This window comes from Zerene cesonia, chromosome 6, assembly GCF_012273895.1.
Source record: "Zerene cesonia ecotype Mississippi chromosome 6, Zerene_cesonia_1.1, whole genome shotgun sequence".
Taxonomy (NCBI): Eukaryota; Metazoa; Arthropoda; class Insecta; order Lepidoptera; family Pieridae; genus Zerene; species Zerene cesonia.
In genome coordinates, this window is record NC_052107.1 from 4,114,207 (window position 1) to 4,139,809 (window position 25,603).

At 31.8% G+C, this 25,603-nt stretch overlaps 1 protein-coding gene across 1 annotated transcript; it reads left to right on the top strand.

Annotated features, from left to right (window-relative positions):
* Positions 1–1,071: 1,071 nt before the first annotated feature.
* LOC119840549 (aminopeptidase N) lies at positions 1,072–22,838 on the top strand. Its single transcript, XM_038367234.1, has 14 exons — positions 1,072–1,201; positions 10,881–11,596; positions 11,865–12,020; positions 12,292–12,585; positions 13,838–14,021; positions 14,373–14,529; positions 14,833–15,092; positions 15,615–15,810; positions 16,092–16,372; positions 17,792–17,991; positions 19,667–19,834; positions 20,794–20,937; positions 21,321–21,399; positions 22,360–22,838. Exons 2-14 carry the CDS (start codon positions 10,920–10,922, stop codon positions 22,513–22,515), a joined length of 2,952 nt encoding a protein of 983 aa, XP_038223162.1. The 5' UTR covers positions 1,072–1,201; positions 10,881–10,919; the 3' UTR covers positions 22,516–22,838.
* The last annotated feature ends 2,765 nt before the right edge of the window (positions 22,839–25,603 follow it).

A 25,603-nucleotide genomic window follows, 5' to 3' on the forward strand; every position in this document is an offset into this window, starting at 1 on the left:
AGGAGGAAACGCAAAGCGGAAAGCAATGAAAAATTTTGAAAAATCAAAAAAATAAAAATTATTTGAGAGCTTTCGTAGCGTGCGTTGCGTAAACTGGTATGTATAATAGCACAGAAGATATTTTTTAAGAAAAAAAAAACATAACTATTTTATTTTTTATTATACTTACTTATTTCATTTTTGGTCGAAGGGAAGATTATTTGTACGAATCTGTTCAGGTTTCAAATAATATTTAGTATTGTACAGTATGTATGTAGCTTGTAGTTATCATATTAGTCACTGGCAATAATATGTCACCTGTGTTAAGGATAAACTACAATAATAATTTTTAATCTTTTTGTAGTTTTTACGAGAAGTAATAGCTTTCACTATTGAATACCTTAAATACACACATTTAACATAGATAAATAATATAGGATCTAAATAATAAATAATTGGAAATGTAGGGTCATAACGGATATTTTGGTACCGATCGAGGAAAAAAGCATGAAAAAAAAAACAAAAAGAAAACATGGTTTTCTGATTACAAAAATTGTAGCTAAATAGGATCAGTACACATTATATAAGTATGCACTTAATACATTTCGGAAATAAATTATACTTTGAATAATATGCGAATTAATATTAAAAATATTTTTTTTAAATAATGTCTTGATCCAAATTGAAAGGGCTGTAGGAAAAACATATAAGAATTATTAAAATAGGAATTTACCGCTATTCAGTTCGTCAATTATGACATCAAAATTTGGTAGAAACGGGAACAAATTTCATTGTATTGCAATGGTTTTGTATATTTTTTAATCACGTTATTACACATTTATTAACAAAATCAATAAAAGGATGTTTTTATCAATGAAACAAAAATTTTAATTTAGTTAAGAAATAAACGGTTCATTAAGTAATCTGTGGCAGTGGGTTAGGATTTACTTGATCCCGCTTTGTGTTATTTTAATTACATCCTTCATCTTGACTTGAGATTGAAAAACATCTTGTTTTTCAGGAGCGCTATATTGAAAATCGACGATCTATCGCATTTCCATCAAAAATCTCGTTACTTTAGCCTTCTGCCCCTTTCCACTGCAAAGCTGGGCGGTCAGTTGCCACCAGAACTCTGAATGAAGCGGTTGTGTCATATGTTAACGTGTCTTCCCGCCTTTAACAGCCGCGATTAAAAGAACAATGGATACTACGTCACGTTGAGGTAAAGATTTTTTATTACCTATATACAAATTATTTATAAGCAGTGATCAAAACGTAGCACTATTATATTATTAACAATACATACGTCCGGCGTCCTGTAACGAAGTTTTCAATACGATAGATAAATATTTATGTTTGTGATAAGGTTCAAGGATACTTCGGACGAAATTTTCCTTAAGGAAATCATTTAATGCTTCGCGAAAAAATCGACAGTGTAACTTTTTAAGGAGGAAGGTGATTAAGCACCTTTTATACGCTCACGGAAATTATTTTAAGGCCTTTTCAAGTTTCCTGTGGTTCTTGAGGTAACGTCGAAAATATAGAAATATTCATTTACCTTTAAAACTATAGTGAAACATTGTAATGTCACAAATCTTTTTTAAAAAATTACTTAGAAATTTTAAAGCATACTTAGCAGAAAATTACAAAATTCCATTAAGTGTATGTGTATATTTAAAATTTTCAGATAATCACAGAATAACCTGCCCTAACATTTTGATAAAAGTATATTAACGTGCGGGGGAGAGTTTTGGATATCATCTTCATTTGATGTATTAGGATTGTAGGTCAATTTTCCCTACATTATATTTTCTATTTCCTTAAAAATATTTTCCTCATAGAACCGTGGATGTGAATTAGAACATTATGTAAATAAAAATCGATGATTGACAACTTCGTAAAAATGTTATGGCTCGTATCAATGTATATTTATTTATAAAGTCTTCGATGAGTATCTTTTGTACTTTTCCGTCTGATTTTGATAGATTTGTTTAGTAAATATAGCTAGGTTAAAAATTAGGACCACATTCATAAACACCTGAAAATAAAAAAAAAACATAAAATAGTTTCCACCGATTCAAAGCATATTTTTAAAATCTCGTTGGAAAATACCTGCAATTGCATAAACTGTGAACTGGTAACACTTCTTTGTGAAAGTGATTGAAGTTGATGAATGTTTTCCTTTGACTGGTAATTAAAAAGCAATTTGAAAGTATTGACAAAGCACGAACGACTATCGATCACGCCAAATTGATTCTACATTCATACTAAAATTATGAATAAGTCAGTCAATTTGTCAGTCTTTTTTCATTATAAAACCACTTCATCGATTTGGATGAAATTTGGTAGAATGATAGTTTGTGGCCTGGGAGAGATATAGGATAGTTTTTATCTCGGAAATCCCACGGGAAAGGAAACTGTGGAAGTAAAAAACACGTATTGTTTTATAATATTCTCCTCATAAAAATCGATTTGACATATTGTTTCTTTACTTATTACTTCTACAAGACTTAATAACTGAGGTAAATCTATCATTGTACAATGATGGATACAATATAACTGAAAGAAAATTCACAGGTACTTCTATTAAATATGATTGGATGGCCAAAAAGAAACTCATTAGTCGAAAATACGACTCGTGGGCTTATTAGATAGTTATTAACTGGGAGGATATCAACGAAAAAAAATTGTGTTATTAGATGCTTCTTCTTTAATGTAGTATTTAATTTTTTTAATTGTCTTTATTTCAATCCACGCGGAGATCTAACAAACCAAAATCAAGATCTAACATCCAAAATCAATCAAGAAACTCGTGTAATAAACAAGTGTTTTTTATGAAATTGTATTCAGAATTTTAACATCGTTAATTTAATTTTAAATTGAAAAACGAATTACGTTTTAGAACCTCTTCGGTTCTCATCTTAAGGCAATATTTTGCTTACTATTGCTTTATTTTAAAGGATTTATATACAACACATTCTGGAAAATCTTTTATAAAGCATAAATGCATTACATCTTCATTAGTTCAAACAGTTAGATGTGTGGAACACAATAAGCAATAGTATTACGAGCTAATCTTTATATGGAAGAGTAATAGCCAATTGTAAACTTGATCTTGTGATCGAGGATAGAGTACAAGTGGCCATTAAGTCATTACTTATCGATATTATAAGTATGAAACTAAATATATTTAAATGAAATTGTTTTGGGAAATGTTCAATTAAAAATATTACACAAATTTCATTTAACTCATCGAATGTGTTCACTATTGCTAAATTAAAATAATCTCTCGCTCCTCCCATGTCTTAATTGTAATAATAGTCTTAATGCAATTAGACTATTATTAGGTTATTACATTCCACTTATTATTATTATTATTATCAACGTAAAAATATGTATTAAGCGTTTGTTGTAAATTACTTTGAGTGAGTTTAAATAAACCGAAAACCATACAAAATGTCAGCTTCTAAACTAGTTACCGTATATTGTTCAATGACCTCTTATTATTAAAATCAAAATGCATTATTCGACCGTTAGCAAAGCTCATAGTAAATGCATTACCAGCTCGTACAAACTGTCACGGTATAAGCATTACATTTTAATTCCCAGCATTCGACAATGTGGCCATCGTTTTATTTTTTATTACCAACGTATAATAATACTAAAACTTTGGTTCAAAACCCTTTGTGTTTTTCACGTGTGAGGGGAGAAGAGCCCTTTATCACAACAAAAGGATAGAAGAGTGTAATATGCTACAAAGGGGCCATGCAAGGGACCCTTCTATCCCCTAGTTAAATATGTGATAAAGTTTCGATTTATTAGCTAGCATTTGGTATCTTATCATTCAGATTGAGATTTGTGATAAAGGGTCGTGAAATACAAAGGAACAATTTAATTAGTGTGACGATAGCTGAGCTTTTTCTTTATATTTTTTGTATGAAAAAGAAACTACGAAGATATCTACACTAACATTATAAAGAGGCAACTTTTCTATTTTTGTGTTTGTAGCGTTTTCACCCAAAAACCACTGGACCGATTTCAAAAACTCTTTCACCATTATAAAGGTGCAGCTTCACTGAGTGATATAGGCTATACATGTACCACGGGCGAAGCCGGGGCGAACAGCTAGTAGCTAACATAGTGAAGGATCATTAAACAAATCGAGTTGTTAACCTTCCTTGTTTGTATATTATTCACGAATAATTGCCAATATCCTGTCCATAAAAGCATAATAAATCGGCGCTCAAAGCCTTATAACAATCTAGAAATAAGAAAACTTAGATTAAATTACTCTAGTGCTTCATTATGTACTTGTACACGTCACTTGATTGAGTAGAAAAGAACAAGTTTATCAAGTTTACGTAGTAAGGCGACTGTGTCAATGTTATTGAATCACAAGCGAGAAAAACTGTAGCACGAAAGAAAATAGACTTACGGATCATTTGATAAGGTTTTACATGGATTAAGTATCCAATATTATTTCGATATATACTTTTCTATTGAATGTTGTAACTAAAAATCTGTTAACATGATTTCATTATAAGAGTATAATGAAACGTAATTGAATTTGTATTTCTTTATTAAATACAGATGTACAATTTCTGTTCTTTATCAATAAATCCGTATTTAAACCTCATATTGAGACATCTTTGTGTAGTTCTAAGATATTTATGAGATGAATTTAGTATATAAAGTAGGTGTTAATATTGGTTAATTACGAAAAATATAATAATATACCGTATAATAATTATGTGAAGTAATTATTGTTTATATTAATTGAATTATGGTTTATGAGCAAGGTGATTTAACGTAAATTCTTCTCCGTTGTTTGCTTTTAAAGCGTCTGGTTAAGATCACTGAGAACAGCAATTTTGGGTATATTTATTAGTAGATCTAATCGTCCATCGATATGTTTATATGTGTTGTTCTATTTTTGATTACATTATACATCGATCCTAAATATTGTTATCAACTACACACATTACATACATAGATTTGTCAGCGAAATTTTATTTAAGGAACGCCAACCTCCGGTTGAATTCGGTTTATTTTATAGACAGATTCGGATACCGATATTCTGCGTCATCTTCCCATTCTCTTACAGAACCCTAAAGTGACCTGTTGCTAATACGTAGATAACAAAAATAGACCGTCTTTCCTTCTCACGTAGTGAATAAACGCCTGTTTTGTTTATGGTTCCACATGCTTTAAATCAGTGGATTGTTTATTTATTTCGCGGGTAATGAGATCTAATTTTGAATACTCATAGTACCTACGTGATATTTCTGTAGGGATACAACATTGCCCATTTTTTCGTCAGTTTCAGATCACATTGAAACGATAAATGTTTGTTGAAACATCGAAACGAATTATTTAACTTTAATCTTCTGGATCATAAAAGTTGTGTCCTATTTAATATATTTGAAGGTGAAATTAGAAGAGTGAATGTGTACTGTGTGTGTGTGTGTGTGTGAGTGTGTGTGTGTGTGTGTGTGTATAGAGTGTAGGTACACGAGTTACACACTTACTTAGTTGCATAGGTTTAATCGTTAAAGCTTATCAGCATTTATATTAGTATTTAGTAAGATGTCTTCTCGTACGTGTTTAATAATATTTCCCTTAGTGTATTCACGCATTATGTACCTGCTGATATCAAAGATTACCAATTACTCGTGTAACCTCTTCTAACAGGTTTTGTTTCACAAGCATGAAGTAACCCTTTATAAAATTTTCGACTGGAATAAAAACTGGACTTTTAATCTGTATATAAATGTGTCTGTAAAAGCATTATATTATATTAACATAGAAGAATACTTAATAGGTCGCGTGTTTGTAATTGCGTAAATATAACATGGTATTGGGTAAAACGTGGCTTTACAAAGAACGTGTTTACCTCCACATACCCCTTTGGGGTTTGCATGGGTAAAGGTCTGTCCATGTAGTAGGTTGTTCAAACTAAGTTGTTTGTAAGATACTCAGTAAAGCTCTTAAACTCATATAGCTTTGGCAAATAGCAAAAGTAACACAGAATTGAAGAACTCTTTAATTACATATATGCATCCACATTATTTGCAGATTTACATTTCTTGTGTATTTAATTTGACGATCAGTGAAAAAAAAGCATGTATGTATATATGAAGTTCGTTTCATTGCAAAGAGCAAAGATAATTGAGATCTATTTAAAAAGTTTAACGCGATTTTCAACAGAAATAACATTTGGGAGAATGCTGCGATTAAACTATATCTATTGCATCGATGATTCCAGACATAATATGATTTTTTTAACGTTTCCTCTATCGTTTTACAGACATCGCTTTGTAGGCAGTTTATAGAGTGAAGAAGTCATAAGTTACGTTTATTTTTATTCCCTATTACGATGCCTGTCGCATAAAGCCGTTGAAGTATTGTAAAGATATATATTTTTATCGTAAATTTCTTAAATATTTTTAATGTTACCTTTTACACATTATCAGAGAACATTCAATTTTAATTTCTTATTAAAGACTCAAGTTAAAGCGTGACCTGGGAATAATAAAGCCTTCTTCTAGCTTCGTGTAGACAAACCTATCTTCATAATTAGGCCAGTAAGCTAGTTTACAAGTCAGGATAGTTTTTAATATGCTGGAATTGTACTTTTTACGTAAGTAAGTTCATAGAAATAAAGTACTCTAGCGTATCAGCGTATCGTAGGTAAAATTACTTATATCATAAATATCTCTCCACCATATCGGACTTATTTTAAAAGATTGTTACCATCGCGAAGTAAGAGCAATACCTTATGTGGCGAATAAGCATTCACATACTACTGTTAATATCAAGAATTCTAATAAGACAAACAAATTGCTTAGGTTTCAGCTCAAGTGGACGTCACCTTCGCATCACGCGGTCCTAAGTGAATTTATCACTAGGTTGACCGAATCACAACCAGGTCTTTGTTTCGAAGGCCAGGTCAGCGAAGCAGTTTGTAACGAATTTGCGATTCAATGAGCTGTTCACGTACCGGAGACGGGTCGTTATTGTATCATACATTATTCCTATATCGGCCATTTGAATAATATCTCATTTGCCTAACAGTTATACTATTTCTTTGAGCGTGTAGTTTGTTAGACTAAGCGTTCTTAAGTCCTGGCGGTGATCAGGTATCACTTACAAACATACAAACTCATAAAATTTACACTCTCTATTATACAATTTATAAAATTATTTTAAAGAAATAATGTATATTTATTTACTATGATAGTTTTGGCCTGTAGCTATTGCCCATGTGTGGTTAAGATTTCTACAATAGGTACTTACGTGCATTACTGAAATTCAGATAGAAATAAATTTGTTGATTGTTAAAAAAACAATTTTATCAAACCTGTACAGTCAATAAAAATTTGTCCAATCTGCATAATATCTTGTACAACCTTGAAACAAGTGAAAAATTAAAATTCCATTATTATGATAATACTGGAGCCGACGCTTACCTCTCAAAGAGAGTAGCCTGGTAATGTATATTCATGTTAGGGGACTTTCATACTCTCTATTGTTCTTTTATTTCTCTTAAATAAACGTACATAATATTATATTTCTAAACGACTAAACGCTTATTGCCTGAATAAATTCAATTAAACTAAAAAGTATTTATATTACTAGCTAATCCGTAAAACGCTCTTGTAAATTGTTTTTATTATTTAAGGATGTAATAGTCGTTGGTCGATTCTCAGACCAACCCGTTATGTACACTAAATTTCATAACAATCGGTCCAGACGTTTCGGAGGACACAGTAACTAAAATTATGACACGAGAATTTTATGCGTATAGATTTGTATAATAGGTATACCATATTTGACACTGTTTCGCGTATCCCATTTGTTCTTTTAGTTATTACTTAAGCTAAATAGAACGTATCTTTTATATAATCTTGTATCTTAAAAAACTTTCACAATTAAATTTCAAATTAAATTAAAATAGCAGTGATTTTTGTTCTTTCAAATATATAATACAACACACTACAACCCGCAAACACCTTTACAAACATATTCAATAGATTGCGGTCAACGAGTGTGTACACGGCTTTCGAAAGGACGAAGAATAACAGCGTTAATGCGTTTTTAAAATTTTAATCAACATTTCTCGCCATGAAAGCTTAAAATGTTTGTGCAATTCTGAGACCGCTTTCATACTTAAATAACGGAGCGCCTCAAGAGACATGCTCTTTTAATGTTTAATTGACGGGCTTGCAAGGAGTTCATAATATTGTACCTGTATTTTAGTATTTTAGGGTAAATAATTCTTTATGAGGCGGCGTTTTTAAGATAGTAATAGTAGGTTTATTGTCTTTTCATAGCGTTGAATTATATTCGCACCTTGTAAATATGAAATAAACACCAACGACGTGATTTTTTAATGCCACAAGAATCCCACTCAACATAAAATTGAATCGAAGTGAATCTTAATACAGTAGTACGATTTCATGATAAAAAGATGGTATGTTTTTTTTATTTGTTTTGTATAATTTATGTAAAATGAGTACAATAAAATGTTTATGATTTGCGATAGTATCTATGTATCGAGAGTGTCTATATATATATATATATATATATATATATATATATATATATATATATATATATATATATATATATATATATATATATATATATATATTGAAGTACTATTGCTTTATTATACACGTAGAAATATGAATAAAAATACGACATGAGATTTTAATGCTTAATAATAATTCCTTACAAGCAGTTAGTCTTGCAATTGCAAATTACGTACACTAATACTGATAACAGTGAAAATCTTTATCATATTTCAAAACATCTTGTTTATCTATTGTTTATGTGTATAATGGCACACACGTGTTCAAAGTGTGGATTCCTTGATAATTAGATAACGCTAGAAGTACCAAGTATCAATGGTGGTCCCACAAACAATAGGCTGTGTGAATAAAGACGCGTAGGAAGTAATAAGAGGTTGGTAAGAAGGAAGGCGCTCGATTCATTTCCTTTTTTATTTTTATTTATTCGCTTCGAACGTGTGTTACATTTTTGTTATTATGTCGAAGTCGAAGTGAAGCGGTTAAAATTTCTAAACGAAATGACGTAAAACCTTTTAAGTTATATTGTTGTATTTATTAATTGTCTTTGATATTTTCATACCGACACTTTGGTATTGTGGATAGTGTGAGTGCTACAGTCGAGAGATATGTATAAATGATATGTGTAAAAGGCCCATATCCTTTTCCTTATCCTTAAATACAGCTCATAAACAATCATTTAGCTCTTGGACCAATGAAATTGTATTGATATCTAACATGTCCGTAATCGGTCGCAATATAAAGCACACATGAAACTAAATCGTTTTCCCAGAGTTCAACACTGGAAAACCATTTAACTTCACTCGTCTTATTACACCATTTCATATTTTAGGTCACGATGCTGCAGCGACAAAGTGATAAAACCTTTATTGCTTGACAAGTTTCTGTTCGCAGCTTTGTCCGTTGTTAGTAAGTCTAGTTTAAATTTGAAATGGTTTATGTGTGTTACCCTAATGCGTTATGTGTGTACAAATAGATACGTGGTTTTTGTTGCTCTAATAAATAAGCCTCCATCAGACGTATCTGATGGATGTAGATTTTAAATAGATCCACAAATTGTTTCAATTTTTAATACCATAAAAAAGTAAAAACATCTGGTGTTTGTGTATGAAATATTATGGGATGTCGTATGTCCCATCATCTAATTAAACCACTTGATGAGTTGTGTGGTTTATTACACGATCTTTATCTCAATTTCACGAAAGCCATATTTTACACAGTCTATTTTATTTTTAAATAATCTCATGTAATATCTGCTAAATAACCTGCTTCTAAATCCCCAGTAAGAAGAAGTGTTAACGGTCCAAATTTGAATATCTCTCGTCAAGTGCGTTCCTGACTCCCAGATAATATAAAAATATCGGAATCTACGCGAAACCGCTACACCATCACTTATTATTTTGCGGTATTAGCTATTTATTGCGTATACCAAAATGTAAACGAGAGCACATTGAAGTGTTGCTTTTGTTAAGAGAGGTTGTAGTGAATGTTTAAATGCATAGGAATATAAAAAAAATGGACCATTTTTCAATAGACGATATGTACCTATTGCAATTTTTACTTAAATTATCTGTCTATAGAAACCCTTATCTAATAGATTTTACCCTAAAGTATATTGTTTTCTTTGTCATATTATGACATGCTTAAATTAATTGTATACTCAAATTAAATAATTATTGATTTATATTGTTTTGTCAAAAAAAAAAAAAAAACAAAAATAATGATAATGACGTAGGATCTGGAAGTAAATTTCCATAAATTTTTATAAATTAATATGTGTAAAATCAGTTAAAATTTATTCAATCTTATATTCAAAATTAAAAGCTTTTATCTTCAAAAGTTCAAAGCAATAAAATAAGCCCATATAATTTATGACGTTCTGAATGGAGGCGTACGTGTTCTTGCAACGTTCGAGTAGATTGAGTCATTAGAATGGTTTTGTACTTTTTCTAAGTAGAATTGAATGTCTACTTCTTATTAAAATTCTAATTTGATATTGTGAAATTGCTGACGAAAACGCAATGGCACATTGCAATTGTATCTGATAAATGTTTAGTTTCAAAAATTATTAATATTTATCTAAGTGATAGTATCGAAAATGTGCTCTTCTAATTAATTTGGTTTATAGAAATTAAGCGTTTTTTACGATAAATTTTCATCTCGGCTTCACTAATCAAAGCGGAAACAAACCCAACACACTTCAATTATTAATACATTTATTGATATTCGATCAGCCATTCTTATCTGGCTGTAATCAATTTTATAGATTGTATACATTTGTTTAACACTTTTGTTTCCATTTGGTTTCAGATCGCAATGACATAACGAAAAGTTCGGCAGGCACCAGACATGGACGGAACCCTGCAAACTGAATTCTCGACAAAACCCAAGAGAGGAGTGTACCTTTCCAAGGGTCTTGCAACAGTCATTTTCGTTATATTCTCTCTAGCGCTAGTCGCTACTGCCTTCATAGTTTATAATTTCGCGGCCTGTCCGAGGACAGATCAATTAGCAAATGTGACTAAATATGAATTATCCCACTGTGACCAATCAAAACTATTAGTGATACCGTTAAGTACAGAGCCTAGTGTAAATATCGAAACAACAGCTTTAATAGAAACTACGACACAATCAGAGAAAAATAAAGTTATTGATGTACGGTTACCTACGAATATCAAACCTGAACGTTACTATTTAAAATTAACGCCATATATATTTGAAGGTAATTTTACGTTTGATGGTGAAATAAGTATAGTGCTAACGGTGAAAAATGAGACGGATACGGTTACATTTCACGGTGTAGAGTTGACGTTCCAAAGTATAGAATTGTTTAAGAAAGAAGACGGGAAGACAATAGAAATCTTAGAGAGAAGGGAAGATGTTTCAAAGCAATTTCATATATTGACTACCGAGGAGACGTTGAAAGCGGGTCAGCAGTACGTTTTGAATATAACGTATGTGGGGATTCTGAATGACAATTTACATGGATTTTATAGAAGCTCCTATGAAGAAAAGAAGGATAAACGGTAAAGGCTTCTCTTTCTCTTCATAACATATACAACATAAGCGGAGGCCCATATCCTTTTCCTTACGCTTCCCATTCCTTACCTTTTTTCTTCTCGTCAATCTTTTCTTAATCCCTTTCCAATTTATAGTCGGTAATCCATTTGCAGAGGCGTAGTCTCCTTACGCCTCTCTCTCGACAGTGGTAGCGATGGGATCAGGCGACCCACTAAAAAAAAAATACCCATAAACAATTTTGATATAAATCAAATCAATTAATGATAATTTCAGATGGATAGCAGTAACACAGTTTCAAGCAACGGACGCCAGGAGGGCTTTTCCGTGCTGGGACGAGCCCGCTCTCAAAGCAAAGTTTACTATTAGTATAGCCCGACCAGCAAATATGAGTTCTGTGTCCAATATGAATATTGTTTCTCGTGAACCACAGTAAGTACATGAGTTAAGCTCATTAGCTTTTCGAAGTATGATATATGATAATGTATGATAGACTGATGACAATGGCTGAATTTGATATTTTTAGAAACTTACAGTTTGAAAAAAAAAATTGGATAATAATTAAAAATAAATCTATAAGAAATTATATGTCATAAGTTATAATAAATTACACAGTTGAATACTTGATAATGAAATAGCTATACGCATCCTGTGTTATATATATGGTATTATACAATAATAGTTATAAAAAAACACATTTCAGTAAAGCCCTAAAGAATTACATCTGGGATCATTACGCGGAGTCTCTCCCGATGTCAACTTACTTGGTTGCGTTTGCCGTGACTGATTTTGGTAATATGAGTTACAACAACTTCTCAGTTTGGGCTAGGAAAGAGGCATTATCATCAGCGGCCTATGCGCTTGATATTGGCCCGAAAATACTCAAGTTCTTGGAAGAGTACTATAAAATCAAGTTCCCATTGCCGAAAATAGACATGATTGCACTGCCGGACTTTAAAGCTGGTGCAATGGAAAACTGGGGATTACTGACTTTCAGGTATTTTCTATCGCACACACTCATATTCACTGTATCAGTAAAACCATTAATAAATTATAAAAATAAATTATGGAGCCATACCCTCATAGCAAGCTGCTATTATTTGCAGATATGCAAAAATCTTATCATTTCATTTATGACAAACAATGTTCTCTGTAGCTCATTTATAATGAATAGATCTGTATTCTATAGTCGTACCTCGTGATAATCTTTTATTTAATAACATTAAACGATTTATCTTTAATGAACCCACGGGAGAGCTTGGTGCCTAAAAATTTGTCATAAATCAGGATAAGGGTGCCAATCAATTCGTGCATAACGAATTCGTTATAATCCATCGCGTGTGGTTTTGGGGAGATGGGTCCCCAAAAAAATCCATTGTTAAATGAACGCTTAATTAACCGTGGAATTATCATGTGGCTTAGGAAATATTCGGAGGGTTGGTGCTTAGCAATATTGGTTCTGTAATGGGCTAAAATATTGTTGTAATATTCACAATTATATTTTTTTTTATCATTTGATCTTATTTATGTTCTATCATGAGCATTTAAATAAAATTTTATGATTGTTTGTTGTATACTATACAACCATGTTGATCTCTTATTATTTATCTAAATGTCGACGACATAAAAAAATAATACACTTAAATAGAAATAATTATTATAGTGAAAGTATATTTTTTATCCCATTCGTTTACAAAATTAAACAAATACACTACTAGAAAAATAAAAAAAACTTAAATAAACAGGGTTTTCCTAAATGGTACACCAGGACATTTTGTAAGCAAAACAAATCAAAACGCCTTTAGAATTTTCACCTCAATGTTTATCTTCAAAGAAACAGCAACAAGTTTTAATTTATATAACCGTTTGGTAAGTTCTAAGGATTTTCATCCAAGTAATTAAGTGGAATCATTGATATGATTATTAACAATGAATCAGTGAAATAATCTTTAATATTGATTATTTTTGTATTCAAGAGTAAGTTAAAGATGTTTGCGCCGACTGAATCATTCCCAATTCTTTATTTTTCAGTACACCTTACCCAGTGCCACCGTACCGTATAGCATTTACTACACCGTACCCAGTACAGTATAGCATTTCGGGAGCCTGAATACTTTATATACCTGTGTAAAAGTACTGGGTGCTATACTGTGGTACTATTACCTTCATTAAAGTGGTCTTCACATACTCAGCTGTATTACAGGCATTATAAAACTATATATACTATAACTGTATTACTAATGTTTTAGAGAAATAGCGATGCTGTATGATCATGGCGTCTCGCCGACCACAGCTAAGGCTCGGGTGGCGTCGGTGGTAGCCCATGAGATAGCTCATCAGTGGTTCGGGAACCTGGTGACGCCAGCTTGGTGGTCCGAGATCTGGTTGAATGAGGGTTTCGCTAGCTATGTGGAGTATGTAGCCGTTGATGCGGTAAGGGTCAAAATGTACCTTTTAAATATGGCTCTCGTATATAGATATTTCTTCGGATTTCTATTTTCAAACGACTTTAAAAAAGAGGTTTTCAAATCAACTGTATATTTGTGTTTGTGATCTCATAACTTTTAAATGGATGAACCGATTTTTATGATTATTTTTTTTATTTGACAGCAAGTATCTCCAATGGGGTCCCGTTTAGATCTGGTCTAGTTTTGAATTGTTACATACCAGCTTTGCACAATAAATAATTAATGAAATGTCAATAAATAATGTAAAGTTAATTGTTGAATTAATTTAACTATCTAACTGTCTTTGATATACTTAATTTTATATGTTTAATTAAAGGTTGAAAGTACTTGGAAGTTAATGGAGGTTTTCGTGTTAAATGAAGTTCAGAGCGTTTTCAAATTAGATGCTTTGACGTCTTCTCATCAAATCTCCGTAGAAGTTGGGAATCCAGAGGAGATCGGCGCTATTTTTGATAAAATTTCTTACGGAAAAGGTACCTTATATGACCAAAATCGATTAAAAGTAACTTATTAGATATTGAAATTATTTATAAAACTAAACCTTATATAAATATAATCGTAGATATCATTAATATTAACTTTTATAAATAGAAAATGTTTATTTTATGTTTGAGAGCATTATTTAAAAACATGTAATTTTTACATTGCATTATTTTTCATATCAGAATAGTAAAAATACGCAAGTTGTTATTTTAAAAGGTGCAGTAATCCAAAATTCCTGGATATTTTTATACATTTTGTTCAAGAAAGAAATAATACAAATTATCAAACAACAGGATCAGCAATACTCCGAATGATGAACCATTTCCTCACTGATGACGTCTTCAACGCTGGCATAACAGACTACCTAAACGCCAAGAAGTACGGTGACGCAGAACAGAAGGACCTTTGGAGCGCACTCACCAATGTGGCTAGGGAAAGAGGCGGTTTTGATGCGGATGTCGCTGTTATTATGGACTCTTGGACACTACAAACTGGTTTCCCAGTGCTTACGATTACGAGAAATTATGATACCGGCGCTGTTAGTTTTAGACAGGTAGGTCGAAATGGTGTTCCATAGAATCTTTAGAATGTGGAAATAGATTCCAATCTAGCTTAGCTGAAGCTTATGTGAATGACTTTGATGCAAAGAAACTAGCAAATTCGTTGCCTACAATTTATGACTATTCGGTATAATTTTTTTTTAAATATAATTTTATTCAATTTTTAGCTTTATAGCACTGTAATGCTTTGTAAATAAGAAAAAAATGGTGTGATTACATTTTTTATAATAAAAAAATCTCATAACATTTTTCGTAAAATTGCATTTCTTTTTCCTTTGTTCAATTGATTTTTACACACACATTTTATGAAACACTTATTGCTCCCCGCGGATATCGGGATAAAAAGTTGCCTATATGTTATTCCAGTTGTTCAAATTATATTGCAATCGGTTCAGTAGTTTTTACGTGAAAGATCAACAAACACACCCGTCCTTACAATAGTTTGTAGGTTAGTACCTATCATTAAAGTTCCAACGCAAACGATTAACTGCAATATTTTGTTATCCAATTCACAGGAGAGATTTGTCCTCATCAATAGTACGATTGATGAGAAACCGGTGTGGTGGATACCGATATCTTACACCACGGCTTCTGAAAAGAATTTCCAATCCACTCAGCCGCAGTTGTGGCTGAAGGGGGAACGATCCGTTGTTGTCGAAAACATTTCTATCAGTAAAGATGACTGGATAATTGCAAATATACAACAGACTGGTATGACTTTGAATTGCTTTACATGTGATGTTATTAGTTTCCTAGTATTTATATATATTATAATATTTTACATTGGGATCCATTACAATGACCACTATAGGGGTTGGTTTCGTTTTGAGAAGAATTTAAAAAAGTATAACTTGAGTATAGATGAGTGCTTGATCCCGTAATATCTTTTAGTATTCTATTTATACATTTATATGTTCTTTAGATTCTTTGATAACAAATAAAGGTGTACGTTTATTTATTAAAAAAACAATTTATAACATTCTTTTCTTCAGGTTTCTACCGCATTAACTACGACCAACGTAACTGGGAGATGCTTATCAATGTATTAAACGATCCGAAACGATTCGAAGAAATCCACCCGATTAACCGAGCACAGATAATTGATGATGCCATGAATCTGGCACTTTCTGGAAGGCTCGATTACAGAGTAGCTTTGGATATAACGAGCTATTTATCGCACGAAAGGAGCTATGTTCCTTGGAAAGCAGGTCTAGTGGCTCTAGGGTACATAGACACTATGTTGTCCAAGGGAGCTTACTATCTCGAATATCAAGTAAGAATTATTAAGTATTTTCAATATAGACATTTTTATTTGAGTTAAATTATTGATTATAATTAATGTACAAAGTGCAATTAATGGAGTATTAAATTTGAGTATTATCAGACATTATTTGAACGGACATTTATTTCATTCTGACGTCACACGTGACGGTTTATCAAAATTTAGTTCAATAGAACTGACAAAAGATGGCGTAAACTGTATCGAAATATATGACAACCTATTTTTTTTATTATTAACGACCTAGGCCTAGTCCTGTAAACGATAGGAGTATAGTAGATTTAATATGTTAAAAACAACCAAACTATTTTGAGCAATTTTGAATATTATAATAATTTTTAGTTTGACCAGTTTTAAACTAGTTTCCGTATATATTTTGTCAAACAGTTATGCCGCGTATCTTGATAAAATAAATATTTTTATCAATATATATATATTTATGACGTAAATAAATAAAGTACATTGTGATATAGGGCATTAGGCATTTCAATTTTGTATACTTATTATTAACTATAATTACTCATTGTATTGCTGTATTATTATTTATCGATAGTCTGGCAATTTTATAAAGCCAATGAATTTTATCACTGAGGTTATATATGATGAGATTATAGTTATGATAAACCTATTGACTTACCGCATGAATTCTATTATCATATTATTGTTCTACTTAGGATCATTGTAAAGGAATTTTGGATGATTGATAGATAACATTTTTTAAAACTTATAATTTCATAGTTAATTAATAAAATATTTAAAGCACCATAAAATAATCAAAGTTCGTATCCAAAAATCAATATATAAGTATATTTTATTAAAGAATTCGCAAGCGTGAATCAATCTGTTTTGTATGTTGCTTGTCTTAATAATAATATAGATTAATTTACTAATATAATTAAATTGTTATCATATCGTAATAGGAATATTAGTAAATTAATCTATATTATTATTTCAATTTATGAAGCTGAAGAGTTTGTTTGGTTGAATGCGCTAATCTCAGGAACGACTGGTCCGATTTGAAAAATTGTTTCAGTGTTAGATATCACGCTAGGCTAAATATCACGCTAAGACCAATAGGATCAATGAAAAATGTTTAAAAATCGGGGTATTTTTTACTATTAAGAGCTTCCGTTGCGTTCGCTGCGAGATAGCGTAGCGTTAGTAACTGTGCCACGCAGACGAAGTCGCGAAGGCGGAAACTTTTAGTGTAGGAGTCGAGCACGTGAAATAATAACATGCTATTGTGTGGGGGAGCCGGAGGCCCGTTTCCTTTTCCTCACCCTTCCTAGTCTATACCTCACCGAATGTTCATGGGCGGTGATGTTCGCTTACCATCAAGCGAATCACCAGCTCAGTTGTCCATTGCTACATAAAAAGAAAAACTAGTATTATAATACTTTATTTAATCCGCAGCGTTACGTCCTGCGTTTGTTACACGGGACTGTAGCTGATTTAGGTTGGGCCGTCTCTCTAAACGAGAGCGTGGTAAGGGCGCAGCATCGCGTGGACATGCTGTCAACGGCATGCCACCTGCAGCAGGCGGAATGCCTTGAGCACGCGGTGCGAATGTATGCGAATTGGATGCTAAACCCGAACCCGGATACTTTCAACGAGTAAGTGGATGTTGTAACGTTTGTGTGTGGGCGATGGTATTATTATTAATCCCTGCTAATATTATAAATGCGAAAGTATCTCTGTCTGTCTGTTACGCTTTCACGTCTAAACCACTGAACCAATTTTATTTGTAATTTGGTATGAAGGTAGAACTGAACTTGGGAAAGGACATAGGATAATTTTTATCGCGAAAAAATGCTAGAAGGAGTTGAAATAGGGAGATGAAAGGGATATAAACGAATTCCACGCGGGCAATACGCGGGCGGAAAGCTAGTGTTCTATAATGGACCGCTGTTTTGATAGATTTGTGTGTCTAAAAATAATGTGTTTATATTTATAACATAAACTTAGTATATGTAAAATTGACATTCCGTTTCGATTTATATAATATCGGTTTAGTGTTTCTTATATTAATATGAGGATGAATAAACGGTTCATTCCCAAAACACAAAAAAATAATTAATTTTACCATAAATTAAAACCACCTTCAAACAGATACAACTAGATCAAATTTAATTGGGACCACCTGGAAGGCACCAGGTTAGCAGTAAAGAACCCCAAAAAATGCTTCATGCAGTTGAATTGAGTCCCCAATTTTTGTAGTCAGATAAAAATTATGTAACAATGATTATGAAGAAAAATACACTTGGGATTCGATAATAGGTGGTACATTAAGATGTTTATAAGATTCCTAATATTTCACTTTTTATTCCTATAAGAAAAATGAATAAACAATGGCCCGACTACGTGAAATATTGCTAATTAGTCCAAATTGACACTTTTTAAAAAAATTGTTCACAACAATTTATATTTTTGACGTAGTCGGCTAAAATGATTCGAAAAAATACCAGTCATCAACTAGACGTGTTATTAGATTCTATCTGAGGACTGTTATATCGAAGATTGTATATCATAGGCTTTATCTTACATCAGAATTTTAGTGTTAAACATTTCCAAATTCAATTACTGATATAAAACTATGAGCGTCACAAATTTTATGACACTAATAAGTCAATTCAAAGATATTTGTAGGTTTTATGGAAATACTAGTTGCGCCCGGCGGTTTCTCCCGCATAAGTCCGTATCCCGTAGGAATATCGGGATAAAAAGTTGCCTATATGTTATTCCAGTTGTCCAGCTATCTACCTACCAAATTTCATTGCAATTAGTTCAGTAGTTTTTGCGTGAAAGAGCAACAAACACACACACATCCTTACAAACTTTCGCATTTATAATATTAGTAGGATTATTTGGTCATAATGAATGATTTTTTCCTTATTTTAAAAAGAAATTTATTAGAATAGGATATTAATAGCTGTTATGTTATTTATACCTAAGTCAGTATATTAGCTTTAGAACAAAATGCATAGGCTTTGATTATTTTTCTTTATTTACTTTTATTGCATTACCATATTTGTGCGTTTGCGTTAATGGAGTATAAATATGTACTTATTTTTTCATTCATTCATTCGTAAGAATGAGCAAATGTAATAATAAAATATAGGAAACTTATCACAAAAATACTCACAAGACCTATCACGTTTTTGCTTTGGCTTTAATATAGTTATTAATGTTACTTTTAAAATAAAATTTTACTATTTGTTACATATAAAAAAATATTTGTTCCCTGCAACTCGATTTGCCCACAAATTCCAAAATCACGAATGCTTTCAGGATCCACGCGGACATCAGGAGTACTGTATACTGTGTGGGAGTGCAAGTGGGAGGTGCGCGGGAGTGGAACTTCGCGTGGGAGCGCTTTGTTGTCGCCAGCGTGCCCTCCGAGAGGGAGCTGTTGCTTTCCATACTGGGGTGTACCAGGGCGCCATATCTGTTGTACAGGTCCGTCCGTCTAGAGTTTTAATAGATCTGTAAGCTTTCTATTGAATATGCTGCAATATGCGAAGGTACCATATCTTCTGTAAGTACGTATAGGCAATATTTTAATATTTCTATAATACGGTCCATGTGTTTTGGCAGGTCATTATACTAAATACTCATTAAAGGATCTGGTAATAATGATAGTTATTGTTATTGTGGTAGTCGAGCACGCTTCGGCACGAATTGGGCCAGCTCGCACCGGGGAATTACCACACCCCCACAGAAAACCGGCGTGAAATAGTGGCATGCCACTGTGTTTCGTACGGTGAGTGGGGGAGCCGGAGGCCCATTTCCTCTTCCTCACCCATCCCAGTCCCTTCCTTCTTTCCAGTCTTTAATCCTTTCCTTTTCCCTTATCCCACAAAAGCGGGCAGCACATTCGTAGAGGCACTACCTTTGCGAATGTTCATGGGCGGTGGTGATCGCTTACCATCAGGCGAACCACCAGCTCAGTTGCCCGCTATGACATAAAAAAAAAAAATAGTTATAAAGCAAAAAAGGTCGTATAATTAGCCGACCCGAAACGTCCTGCTAAGAACATTTATCATTTAGGAATTCTAAAATTAGTTTAGTACTTATTCTCGGATATACCGCATCACATAATAGACAAAACATCATTACAATCGCTCTTAATATTTCGGAAATGTTCACAATAATTTTATATTATATGCAGAAATAAATTTTCAGAGACAAAACTCCAAGTACTTATTTGTCAATTATGAAACATCTAATTTTTAGTTTTATGCCATTGAAATGCTTTATACATAAATTGAAAGAATAGATTTTTTTTATCACGAGGCGAGATTCGAACCCGCGTCTTTTTGCCATACCGTAGCAATTATCGCATTATGAAACATTACAAAGCCTGTATCTATTTATATTCCCCTATACATAATATAACCATTTTATACATTGTTTAGGTACTTAGAGCTTTCACTGCGCAACGACAGTGGTATTCGTAAGCAGGACACTGTTAGAGTTTTCTCAGCTGTCGCGAGCTCGTCCATTGGCGAACCGATCGCTTTCAACTATGTGAGAGACAATTGGAAGAGAATCAAGGAATAGTAAGTTATCATAACCATATAATCATAAAACACATTATAATGCATTATAATGTTTATATGTAACAATTATTTAAAATCCTAGTGTTTGCAAGTAGTGGAATTAAATATATATATATAAGATTATACCAACAGTTATGATGTTATCAATGTCAATATTAATGAAAATCTTTATTGCATAAAGCTTCGTATACAAACATATTTTAAGAGCTGTGAGTGTAATTAATTTATTTAGTTTTCTAAGGAAAATTAAATTAATGACTTTATAACGAATTAAGATCGTCAACCATCATCACACTTACAGAATAAATAGCATTTAAAATTTGTTATAAATATAAGTGAAAGATATATGCGAAACTAAAAACGCAATAATACTTTTATTTCAGTGTTGGTTCAGTATCAACTCTCAACTCGATTTTGAAGTTGGTTACGAGAAGATTAAATCAAGCACACGAATATGATGAGGTAACTATTCTCTTGCCAAATAACACTGGATTGTTTTATTTAATGAATTTGTTTAAAATTCGTGTCAATTGTAATCTTTTAACGATAACATCAATATATCGATACTTAGAAAACATGAACACATAATATTTTATCTAGTATTTTCTTGTGTTTGATTTTACGCGAGTATTATACATTCAGAAATTTGAAACTTTTTAATGCATTTTAAACGCGATTTATTCATTATATTATTAACCCGACGTTTCGAACACTCGCTGTGCGAGCGTGGTCACGGGGAGACGGTTAATAATATAATGAATAAATCGCGTTTAAAATCCGTTAAAAAGTTTTTAATTTCTAAACATTTATCAGTTTATTTTAATACATAGTATATTTCTATCAGCACTAAACTGCACGAGATTACAGAAATAAGTTCTTTGCGATTGAAATAAATGAATGTGTGATGCACATCATGCCATTTCTGTTTAAAATTACTGTAATAGCTTTATATCATCATAATTATCAGCCTATACATGTTCCCACTGCTGGGACACTCCTCTGAGGTTTCAGGCTATAATCCACGCATAATCCACGACGCTGGCCAAGTCCGGGTTGGCAGATGTCACATGTCGACGGACTTTTGAATCTCGGACATGCCGGTTTCCTCACGATGTTTTCCTTCACAGTTTCGAGCAGTGGTGATGTTACACATGCGCAGATAAATTGAAAAATCATTTTATTTCCTGCACGCTCGCCTGGTCACGAACCCCGACTTGATTTTAAGTCCGAGATCCATACCACTGAGCCACCACTGCCCTATGCTTTTAATAGCTCTATGTACTGCACATATATGTATAAATAATTAATTAATTCATACATTGTATTAGATAATTAAAATTTGCTGCCAGAAAGACTGCCCTTTTTCTTATAATTTTGCAATAGTTACAAATAATGGATTAATAATTTGGATATTATTTCCAGTTGAAGAGATTTGTTGATACACACGGAAAGCATTTGGGAAGACCGGCACAACAAGTGCTAGAAAGAACAGAGGCAAATGTGCAGTGGACGGAAAGGAACTATAACACTATCGTCGACTGGTTGTTACAGACAGAAAAAAATACTAACAATAATTAAAATTATAGAAACAGTGATTAAATAGTATTATCTATGTTTATAATTTGAAACTAATTGAAAATTTAAATAAATCGCCAATGCCTAGTTATGTACTGAAGCGCGAAAGATGTTTGATAAAGTAGAGGACTTAAATATAATATAAAAGTAACGACTTGATTTATTGTTTTTATAGTAGGTGCGAGCATTGTAGCTAAGCAATCTACTCCATGATTTTAATAATTATGTATTCATACCTAAATTGTTAATAAAATCTCGGATTAATAGTTCATTGATTAATAAATTATCCGTATCCTGGAAATAAATAAATAATATTAATAATGAAAATGATATTATACATATAATTATTATATTACTAGACGTTCGTCCCGGCTCCGCCCGGATATCAAGTTTTTGTTTTATCCCACGGGAGCATTTAATCGGGATAAAAAGTATCCTATCACGCAAATCAGCTCATACCCTGTCTGTATACAAATTTCATCGAAATCTGTTCAATAGTTTCAGCGTGATTGATGGACAAACATCCAAGCAAACAAACTTTCACATTCATAGTATGAGTGCGATTTTCTTGAGCGAGTACCAATTTACGATATTACTAGAAATATATGTACCAATTTAGTTGATACGTTTTCGTTACTGGGCAATTTCGTAAAAATATCGTAGGCATAAGTTTGATTACATAAAAACACGCTTTTATTAGATGTTATGAAACCATTTTCCAACGTACAATAAATACGTGTACTTTTTTCAGAGTATCTAATGTGTATTATAAACAATATTTACAGTTTTCGTTTTTATACCGAGAAGTATTATTGATCAAAAGTAATAATTTAATATATAATTTTTTACAAATAGGATTTTATATTTCGACAGACGCTACATACTGAATGCGATCATTTTATTTTTTTAAATTGTTATTCATGATTCAACCAAGTGATCGAAATCTCATATTTAAATACATTATATAGAATTAAGATACACTAAGATAGTTACAATAGGTACGTCGAAAGAATCAAGAGAAAAATTCACAAGCATTTCATAAGATGATTTCTTCAATATTATAGTACAAATAATTTTATGTCGGTATCTCAGTTGAAATAACTACAGTTCATTTTATTTTAAACTAGGCCGTTTCACTTAAATTTATGTTCATATTATGAATATCTTCTGTTTAGCCTATCTGTCAGATAAATCAACAGTTAATTTTTGAAATTACATGTCAAATTTAATTGTAAAATAGGTTATCAATGACTTTATCAACAAGTGGCCTGGTTAATTCGTGTTTAATAAATTAATGTTATCCTTCATTACTGTTTTACAAATTAAATCGCAAGAAAAAGCACTTATTAGGGTAGTAAGTTAATTAATTTATTAATTGTATAGCATTTTCAGGTTACTTTTTACTTTGTGAGTATTTCAATGTGCTGCTTTATCTTTAGATTGAATTTCAGCTAAACGTATTTATATTATAACTTTATTGCGTATAAAGCTAGTCAAATTTTATAATACCATTTATAACTATATAATACGGTACTTTTAATTTATTTTAAAATTGTAATTCTTTGGTACAGATACTTTATTTTTATACTTAAAGCATAAGTTCATTATAGTGTAAGTAATCCACGTATTCTTAAAAATTTCATATTTTCACAACATTTGCTATTGCACAGTGTATTTTATGTCAGTGTTATCCTATACGCCAATATAATTGTATTTATAATTATACGTAGTCAAAGGATGTAAATAAAGTCTTTGTTCAAATTTTTTGTCTTTTATTTAATTATTAATAATAACAATTAAACGGACTGAGTAACGAATAATTCGCTGCTCTTATGGCAAGACTCTGATTTGTCTAGAAACATATTACTCATACTTTAGTATCAACTATAAGAATAGCTACATAGTAGCTTTTTTTATATGATACGTTTAAAATTTGAAAATAAAAAACAAGTTTGTAAAATATTAAATTGATATAAAGCCTATAAAGTAAGTAACCTGAATTTATCTCTAATTAAAAACTAGAGTTAATTTTTATTACATAGATTTATTTTTCATGTCCTACCGGCAACTAAGCTGGTGGTTTGCCTGATAATAAGAAATAGTGCGTTTAGGAATGCGCTGTCCGCTTTCTGGGGAAAGAGAAAAGGCAAGAATTGACAACTGGATAGAAGAATAGATTCGGAAGCGTGAGAAAAGCAAAAGGGTCTCCGTTCTCTGTAAAATCTTACGAAAAAAGGTCCAAGGCATACTTGCGCTAAAATGTAGTCAAAAAGTCAATCTAGGTGTTAATTTATATAAAAATCCAATATTATCTAAATACTTGAGTTCAGTTTAGGGGCCTATTCACGCTTCATTCATACAATTGTGGTTCTAAATTGAAGGATGTGCGAATAATGAAAAAATTACATTCAAATTAAAGAAAACTGGATGTCTTTCTTCTTTATTTTATACTTGTCCTATAAGTGCGATTGTTTGTTTACCTTTCTTTCACGTCATAACGGAGTAGTTTTGTAGTAGTTTTTTAAAAAACTACTCTACTCTGTAAAACATCTCTATTCTGTGTGAATTTCTTCTGAACGCATTTGCGGAGCCGCTGGTTGCAAATGAGAACTGGGTCTTAGATCATTATTCGATCATTAAAAATATTCTGCATATTGGATGACCCTAGTTCATATGTAGTCTAACTACAATATGACCACAATTGTTCCTCTATCAACCTTGAAAAGAGCATTATATATACAATTGGTTTTAACTTACACCTAATCATGACAGACAAATTATTATAAGATATGAGATAAAAGACTTAAGATATTGGGCATTCGATTATTTTACAATAATCCAGTAGTGGACGAGTGGTGTTGTAGTCGCCTCGTATCAAGGTTTGTTTATTTTATATTTTAATAAGTTTTAAAAATTTTGATTTTGAATATCAGAAATAATGGACTTTGAAAACAGACTATGTAGTCAGCGAAAAGCGATAAAACATTTGTTTTATTTCTTTAAATTCTTACGTGTACCGAAATAATAATATTAAATATAACACGAAAATGGTACGAAATGTGGTTTTCTCGCCTTTAGCGGTCTCTGCCCG